We start from the raw sequence: 9,516 nt of genomic DNA, 5'->3' as shown, positions 1-9,516 counted from the left end.
CTATATATGTTCATGACGATCTTGTGTAATTAATGGTTTCCTTTATTTGCTTACTAGCTAGCATCGCGTTCTCTCTATATGTGTAGTAGCTAGAGTCGACCAAGCACGGAAAAAGAGAGGCCACTTCTGTAACGCCCACGATGCGGCTATATCTCCCACGTGTGGAGGCACGACTTAGAGGCATAACCGCATAGTGGTTTTGTCGCAAGAAGGGTCATCTTCACACAATCCCATGTAATGAACAAGAATGGGATAAAGAGTTGGCTTACAATCGCCACTTCACACAATACATAAATATAATCCATACATCATCCAAAATACACACATAGACCGACTACGGTCAAGATCCAAATGAAAATAAGATAACCCCAAATGCTAGATCCCCGATCGTCCCAACTAGGCTCCACTACTGATCATCAGGAAAAGACACATAGTAACGACCACGTTCCTCATCGAACTCCCACTTGAGATCGATCCCATCATCTGCACTGGCATCGTCGGCACCTGCAACTGTTTTGGTAGAATCTGTGAGTCACGAGGACTCAGCAATCTCACACCCGCGAGATCAAGACTATTTAAGCTTATAGGAAAGGATGGTGAAATGAGGTGGAGCTGCAGCGGCAATAAGCATATATGGTGGCTAACATACGCAAGAGAGAGCGAGAAGAGAAGCAACGGAACGGTCATCATCTAGTAATGACCAAGAAGTGATACTGAACTCCTACTTACGTCATTCATAACTCAGGCCGTGTTCACTTCCCGGACTCCGCCGAGAAGAGAGCATCATGGCTACACACACAGTTGATGTATTTTAACTGGGTCAAGTGACAAGTTCTCTACAACCGGACATTAACAAATTCCCATCCGCCTCATAACCGCGGGCACGGCTTTCGAAAGATATTACCCTGCAGGGGTGTCCCAACTTAGCCCATCATAAGCTCTCACGGTCAACGAAGGATAAACCTTCTCCCGGAAAGACCCGATCAGTCTCGGAATCCCGGTTTACAAGACATTCCAACAATGGTAAAACAAGACCAGCAAAGCCACCCGAATGTGCCGACAAATCCCGATAGGAGCTGCACATATCTCGTTCTCAGGGCACACCGGATTGTCCAAGCTTCCGATAGGCCAGACCAGAGTTGCCCCTGGTGGCCACCGGCGGCTGACAGGTTGGACCAATACTCAGAGGAGCACTGGCCCAGGGGTTTAAAATAAAGATGACCCTCGGGCTCGCGAAAACCCGGGGGAAAAGGCTTAGGTGGCAAAAGGTAAAACCAAGGGTGGGCCTTGCTGGAGGAGTTTTATTCAAGGCGAACTGTCAAGGGGGTCCCATAAATCACCCGACCGCGTAAGGAACGCAAACTCAAGGAACATAATACCGGTATAACAGAAACTAGGGCGGCAAGAGTGGAACAAAACACCAGGCATAAGGCCGAGCCTTCCACCCTTTACCAAAATATATAGATGCATTAATTAAATAAGAGAATATTGTGATATCCCAACATATCCATGTTCCGACATGGAACAAACTTCAACTTCACCTGCAACTAGCAACGCTATAAGAGGGGCTGAGCAAAAGCGGTAACTTAGCCAAACAACGGTTTGCTAGGAAAGGATGGTTAGAGGCTGACATGGCAATATGGGAGGCATGATATAGCAAGTGATAGGTAGAGCAGCATGGCAATAGAACGAACAACTAGCAAAGCAAAGATAGAAGTGATTTCGAGGGGTGGTCATCTTGCCTGCAAGGTTCTCAGAGTTGTCGAGAGCTTGATCCTCGTAAGCGTACTCAACAGGTTCCTCGTTCACGAACTCGTCTCCTGGATCTACCCAAGACAAGAACACAAGCAACGGAAGCACAATCAATCACGAGAAATGCACAAGCAACATGATGCAAAACATGTATGGTATGCGAGATATGATATGCGATGCAAATGCGTGCTCTGGAAGGAAAATGATGAACAAGGAAGTAACTTGGCAAACCAAGCATGCCACTGGAAAGATGAGATGATTTCGGTCGAAATCGATATAAAGATCACCGGAAACGGATGCACGGTTTGCAAATGGCAAGCAAAACAAGAATGACACGAATCTGCGATTAACAGCATGATAGCACTTCGAATGCAACAAGTAACAATGCTACAGCACTCCAACATAGCAACAAAGCATATGGCAGTAATCTACAGGAGATGCTTGACAAAAGATGAACATCGAGCTACGGCTAGTTCACAACATATCAAGCTCAAACAAGCATGGCAAAAGTGCAAAACATAACAGGTTCCAGACTTTGTGAAATTACTGGACATGGCAGAAAACAGCATCAGGTAGCAATGTTCAGAGCACAAAATCAACAAGCTACAGGAAATTAACATGGCAAAACAAGGCATGGAAGTATTCTACTAAATGCATAGGACACAAGTCCCTTACTGACCATAAGACAAAAAGGAACATAAGATATGATGGCAAGCATGTAAACATAGCAAGTTTCGTTATCAGGTTTCAGACATGGCAGAAAACAGAGCATGGCAGAAATAATAATATGAAGGCATCTTGGTGAGCTTGATGCACTCACCACAAAGCAATTCATGACAAAACAAGCACACCTACAGCAATATGACATGTTTATGAATCTATCCATGGCAAAAACAAAAGCATAGCATGTATGGATCAACTACAACAAGCTTGGCAAAGTTGCATATCATGTTAAGAATCTGCCAGAAATATTTTATAGCAAAAGTAGAGCAAGATTGAGTCATGCTATGGCACTCCATAATTACCAACAAGGGCAGGAATGGATCAATTACAACAATATCTACAAAACATCCTTACTGAACATCTCCAAAATATGCATGGATCTCTCTGTAGCATCAAATTTACATGGCAACAAAATAACAGCAGACAGACTTAGAGAATTCACCAAGTCCCTGAAATCAGAAACATTACGAAGCCTAGTTTGCATGCTTGTGCTAGTCACCACAGAGATCACAAAAATACATGGCATACACCACTGGAAAGATGGCATGGCATACAACAAAACACATGTAGAGCTCATGCCCATAAGATGCACAGATTAAAAGATACAAAAATGACAAATCTCCAAGTTCTGTTAAGAACCAGCAGATAACAGCAACTAGCCCTCTTGCAACAGAGATTTGGGCATCAAGATGACCTCTAATGAACATGGTGCAATTGAACAAAATGTAGAGCATCACGAGACGAACAATTTGACGTATTACACGCGCGAAACGGAGCTATACACAGTGAGTTATGCAATGATGAACATGGGCAAATGCTGTAAAATATCAAAGACAGCAAATTCGGGGGGGTCTCGGGTCAACCTGCTACAGTAACTTCCAGATCCGATCGGGATGGCCTCGATGGAGCTCGAGCTCGTCGCCGGCGATGGAGGGCGGCGCCGGAGCAGAGGAGGGAGGCGGTAGCCGGCCGGAGGGGACGCGCGGCGACGGAGGAGAGGGGCGGTGCGGCGCGGGCAGGCGGCAGCGCGGGGCGCGGAGGCGGGCGGCGGCCCGGGCCCGGGAGGGCGCGGACGGGCCTGTGGGCTTCGGCGGCGGCGGTGTACGGAGGGCCACGTGGCAACGCGCCACTGGTCCGTGGCGGCGGCGCAATGCGTCCGGCGCGGACGGACACGTCCGCCGCGGCGCGAGGGAAGTTGCTAGGGTTTCGTCTGCGTTCGTATTTCGGGAGGGTCACATATAAATAGGTAGGGGGAGTTAGGAGAGTCCAAATGAGGTGCAGTTTTCACCCACACGATCGTGATCGAACGGCCTAAAGCATGGAAGAGAGTTTGGTGGGTTTGGGCTGGTTTTGAGGGGGGTTTGCTGCAACACACAAATGGACTTTGCGGATGCCCGGTTAACCGTTGGAGTACCAAACGACCTCCAAATGGAACGAAACTTGACCGGTGGTCTCCGGGTGGTATACTAAGGCCACTTGACAAGCCTCGGTCCATTCCGAGAATGTTTGACACCCGCTCACAAAAGAAAACAAGAGGGGTGCACCGGAGGAGATGGGAGCGCCGGATTGCAAAACGGACAACAGGGAAAATGCTCGGATGCATGAGACGAACACATATGCAAAAGCAATGCACATGATGACATGATATGAAATGCATGACATGAACAAAATGCAAAACGAAAGACAAAACCCGAACACGGAGGGAATATCATAACGCATAGCCGAAAATGGCAAGAGTTGGAGTTACAAATATGGCTAGTTACATGCGGGGTGTTACAACTTCCCTCTATTAGCTCGCTAACACAATATGAAACCCCTAAATTAACCCTCCAAAACCCCAAAAAACCCCTTCCAAAAAAACAAAACCCCAGCGACTGCGAGCTGCTGACGCGTGGCCGCCTTTTGGTCTCGGTTGGTGTTACCAAACGGGGACTAAAGGTGGAGCCTTTAGTCCCGGTTGGTAACACCAACCGGGACTAAAGGTCCTCCCTCCCCCGCCCCAGGCAGCGCCACGTGGAGGGCCTTTGGTCCCGGTTCGTAAGCAAACCGGGCCTAAAGGTTTTGGGTATTAGTCCCGACCCTTTAGTCTCGGTTCCAGAACCGGGACAAATGGCCCTCTGGAACCGAGACAAATGGCCCTTTTTCTACTAGTGACTTCTCATAGGAGATACTTTCAGATAGACATAATCTCCTACTCCAAAAATTAATTCTCTTCTTCGATTATCTGCATAGCTCTTCTGACGAGTTTGTGCGACTCTCAAGTTCTCTCTAATCAACCTGACTTGTTCCTCGGCATTCCTGAGCACATCTGGTCCAGAGACTTAACTTTCACCCGTTTGATTCCAGAACAACGGTGTTCTACACTTACGCCCATACAATGCTTCAAACGGTGCCATCTTTAGACTATTCTGGTGACTGATGTTGTGAGAGAACTCCGCATACGGTAAACTTTTATCCCAACTAGTACCATACTGCAATGCACAAGCTCTCAACATATCTTCAAGAATCTGATTGAGCCTTTCTGTCTGTCCATCAGTCTGAGGCTGATATGCTGTACTGAAATTCAACTTCGTTCCCAAAGATTTATGCACTTTCTGCCAAAAGATAGACGTGAACTGCGTACCTCTATCAGACACAATCTTCTTAGGAACTCCATGCTGACATACTATTCTTTCCATGTATAGCTCTGCCAATCTTGCCCCGCTATAAGTAGTCTTGACAGGCAAAAAGTGAGCGACTTTAGTGAGATGATCCACTATTACCCATATAGAATCATAACCTTGCTGAGTATGTGGTAATCCCACTATAAAGTCCATTCCGACTTCTTCCCATTTCCACTCAGGAATCTTCATTGGTTGCAACAAACTAGCGGGTCTCTGATGCTCAGTCTTTACCCTCTGACAAGTGTGACATATAGCTACATACTCAGCCACATCTCTTTTCAATCCATACCAGCAGTACTTCTCCTTAAGATTTAGATACATCTTAGATACATCTTAGTACTTCTCCTTAAGATTTAGCTTTTCATCTTCTAGCTGACCCTTACGTATTTCTTGCTCCAATGTAGGAATCACTTTTATCTCCATAGCACTAGCAACAATACCAAGGTTCAGATGTTGCAACTCCGCATACAACTCTTCTGCCTCTGGCCTCAACTTACGATTGTTGCCATATTTCTTCCTACTGAGAGCATCAGCTACAACATTCGCCTTACCTGGATGATAATGTACCTCCAGTTCATAATCCTTGATTAACTCTAGCCAGCGACGTTGTCTTAAATTCAGATCTGTCTGAGTGAATATATACTTCAAGCTCTTATGATCGGTGTAGATATCACTCTTGTGACCAATCAGATAGTGTCTCCAGATCTTCAATGCATGTACCACAGCTGCTAACTCCAGATCATGAGTAGGATAATTTAACTCATGATTCCTCAACTGTCTCGATGCATGCGCCGGTGGTGGTGACCTCATGTCCGCTCGCACCGTGTTCGATGAAACGCCAACGAGGGTCAAAAGCTTCGAACCGCATCGGCATCGCTCGGAGTAGCAGCGGGTACACGCTGGAGTGCTAGATGTGATGCTTGGCCATCTCCAACTCACGAGCGTGTAAGAGAGAAATCATGAGACAGTAATGATTTAATTTGGTTTTGCAATGTTTTTATTTTAAAAATAGTTGGTTTATCTTTGTAAAATAGTTATTTACATGAGAATTATTGAAAAAAATAGTTTTTAAAGAGCAATTTGCATTCAAACAGTCTTCATTCTTAACGAAGCTACGAGTTCACATTTGCTCTAACCAAACGGTCTTCAATTTTTGCCACCACAGGAGCCTTGTATTAGCTCTTGCGGTGCGAACGGGAGCTCGGATGTCCGTGCGACGAAGCTGATCTATGAAAGTGGCATTGGTGATCCTGTGCCCCGGTTGGTAGGTTGGGAGACAGCAGGGATGCAAACCAGCGCCAACGATGGGCGAAGATTAATTGCACGACGGATGAGCGGCGCTAGAGATGGAAAATCTGCTGGAGCAGTTTAGGTGAAAGGATAAAGATGTAGTTTTCATTTTTTTTTCTAATAATGAAAGTCGGACTCACTATAAAGATCGACGTGGGCTTAACTTTATGGAACTGGGCCTTATGACACGTAGGGCCCATCTGAAGCTTCTAGAGTTGTTAATCCTGTGGTTGAGAATGTGTGTGACAAAGCCTGTGTTTGAGTATTTACTATTTAGGGAAGTATAAACAATTTACAATCTCACTGGACCCATAAGCCAATATCCTTGAATGTTTTGTTTTTTTTTCTGTTTGTGTGTATATGTCGCAAGTTTTCTTGTTTTATCTTAGGTTTGGTACTCTAGCTAGGTCTAGAATTGTTTTTGTTTCTTGTTTTAATTTCAAAAAAATCGAGGGATGTCTCAGTTTTTATTAAAAGAAAGGAATATTTGGTCCAAAGTTGAATGAGCGTGTCATGCAGGGTTAAATCACAAGATAAACTGATGAAACACATGATGCATTAGTGGGTGGATATATATAAATCACACGGGTGATTTGAAGACAAATTGAAAAACATGATGTGTTAGTTAAATAAATAAATATCATGATACAATTATAAGTAACCATGCAATAAACTATATGTCCAATACTTGCACTCACGGGCATTTTTGCTACTATTAATATTAATAAATTGGTAAAAAATCAGAGAATGCGAGGCGGATACCAAACCTGGCCAAATGGGCCGGCCCGGCCCGGCACGGCCTGGGTTAAACGGGCCCGAACCCCTCTTGCCCTCTCTCCTATAAAAGCCGCCCGCACTCCATCGCCTCGCGCCGTTCCCCGCAACCTGTCGACCCAATCTCACGGATATCACCCGACGCCTCGTCCTCCTCTCCAGATCAGATCTTACGCCCGCCCGCCCGCCCGCCCGCCCGAGGTGAGCACATGCTTGTACATCCCGATCAGCTTGGAGTTCGTTCCGATTGGTTCGTAGGTCTTGGATCCAGCCAGCGTGGTCTCCCTCCGGAGTTGCTCGTTCCGATTGTGGTTGGTCTTGTATCCTTTCCTGCCTGGCTTTGAGTATTCGTATGACTAGGATAGGATTTAACTAGGGTTTGTTTGGTAACACCACCCAGGGTTCGATTATAATAAGGAATCAGTCTGACGTTTTAGTTAGGGTTTGCTTGGTAACACACACAGCGTCGGTTGTAATTCTGGAGATGCAATTTTCTTGCTCACAATAATACAATGAATGATGGGATCTCTATCTACTTTGAACCAAATTATATTATATTCCCTCTGTTAATTATTTTCCTGTTTTGGGTGATTGAGTGTATTTATTTTTTTTTAGTTGCCTATCAGTATAAATACATGGCTGAATTGCTTTCACTTCATATTATTAACTATTCTGTCGCACAATGCAAATTTGCTGCTGTATGGTCTCTTCCTGACATTAAATCCTCCTCTGTTTGTGCTGTACCAGCTGGTAGCAGCAACTCTTCTGCTGCAGCCTTCTTCGCCGCCAAAAGGAAACGATGTTCTACAAAATCCACTCCCATGCCCAAATCCAAGACCTGCAGGCCCGCTCCGATGAGCTGGGCCACTCCAATGAGCACATGGATGTGAATCTTGTCTCTCTGGAGTCGGTGCGCATAGCGTGCGAGTCGTATGCACTCCTCTGCCCGCTGATCATGGAGTCGGGGTCCTGGGAATGCCCGGAGCTGGATTCCCTCTCGGTCGTGGCAGGCTTGTCGCTGGAAATCCAAAAGCTGGAGCATGATGTGTTACCCCAGCTCATGGTTCAGGAGGCCAAGCTGGAACGGGGCGCCCTGGAAGCCATCCTACTCATGAAGAACTCAGAAATTAAGCTCTCACATCTGGGCAAGTGCTTTAAGGAAGCCTTGGGCGTATTGAAGGAGGATCTAGTCTCAGCCCAAGTCAAAGATCTGAGCATAGTGCTAAACGATATTGTTGTTCATGTACTCGAAGGTAATTGCTACGGTGCCTGGCTTCAGGCGCGTCTCCCGGTGCTGATCCAGCTGGTCACCGATGTGTTGGAGACCCCGGTTCGTTTCTGTGATCCTGATGAGTGCTCTGATGAGTAGACTTATCAGCCAGCTCGAGGCTGTTGTGATGAGTATTTCTTAGGGGCGTGGCAAACAGTTTAGAATCAACCCTTTATGTTTGGATGTGTTATTAATGGATTTTAAATGATATGTATCTTGGGTAGTGTTTTCTCATTCTGTGCTAGTAGGGTACAACTTGCAATTACTTTCAGTTCCTAAATACAAGTCTTTTAAGAGGTTTCACTAAAAGACTACATACGGATGAATGAATATAGACATACTTTAGAACGTGGATTCACTCATTTTGCTCTGTATGTAGTTTCCTAGTGAAATCTCTTCTTAAAAGACTTGTATATTTAGGAAGGAACGGAGGGAGTAGTGCTGATCTGTGAGTGTCCATGATTAAAGCTTTGCAAATACCATAAACAAAGCATCACCTTGTACTTGAAGCTGAATTGAATTGAAATGTGATTAGCCTTCCACTAGCCATCCAAGGAGGAAGGAGCCCACCGTTCCATCCTCCTATCTCCATTTCCTCTTTGTCGCGCCCACCTCCCCCTTCTCCTGACACGCAGATCTAGTTGAGGACTGCGGCAGATCTAGTTGCGCCGGTCACCGCGCAACCCCCCTAGCCACGACGAGCTCCACCACCGTGCGGTCCGGGAGCCACGCCGCAGCAGCGCACCCTCCGGCCACAGCCCTATGCGCAGACGTACAGCGCCTCCCTCCGGCCCAGAACGCAATCCGACGCCGCAGTCCGCGCCCAGCGAGAGGCGTTCTCCGTGCGATGCTGCTGTTGCTGTAGGCGTCCCCTCACCCCCGTCCTCTCCCCCATCTGGTGTGCAGTGCAACACCAACGTCTCTTCTCCTATGACTCGTGTTTTTTTGCAGCAGTGATTTCTCATTGTGTCCTCTAACTCGTTTCTTATTGCAGCAGTGATTTTATTGGCCTAGTGATTTGTTGGTGAAGCTGGCACACAGGCA

General features: G+C 46.3%; 1 protein-coding gene across 1 annotated transcript; it reads left to right on the top strand.

Annotated features, from left to right (window-relative positions):
* The first annotated feature begins 7,315 nt into the window (after positions 1–7,315).
* Positions 7,316–8,706, top strand: LOC123100812 (uncharacterized). The gene is made up of 2 exons (XM_044522686.1): positions 7,316–7,403; positions 7,950–8,706. Exon 2 carries the CDS (start codon positions 8,002–8,004, stop codon positions 8,569–8,571), a length of 570 nt encoding a protein of 189 aa, XP_044378621.1. The 5' UTR covers positions 7,316–7,403; positions 7,950–8,001; the 3' UTR covers positions 8,572–8,706.
* The last annotated feature ends 810 nt before the right edge of the window (positions 8,707–9,516 follow it).

Source organism: Triticum aestivum, chromosome 4D, assembly GCF_018294505.1.
Source record: "Triticum aestivum cultivar Chinese Spring chromosome 4D, IWGSC CS RefSeq v2.1, whole genome shotgun sequence".
Classification (NCBI taxonomy): domain Eukaryota; kingdom Viridiplantae; phylum Streptophyta; class Magnoliopsida; order Poales; family Poaceae; genus Triticum; species Triticum aestivum.
The sequence above is the reverse complement of the archived record's forward strand: the minus strand, read 5'-3'. Positions and strand labels throughout refer to the sequence as shown.

Coding starts and splice junctions, on each gene's coding strand:
- LOC123100812 (XM_044522686.1), top strand. CDS start 8,002: ATGTTCTACAAAATCCACTCCCATGCCCAAATCCAAGACCTGCAGGCC.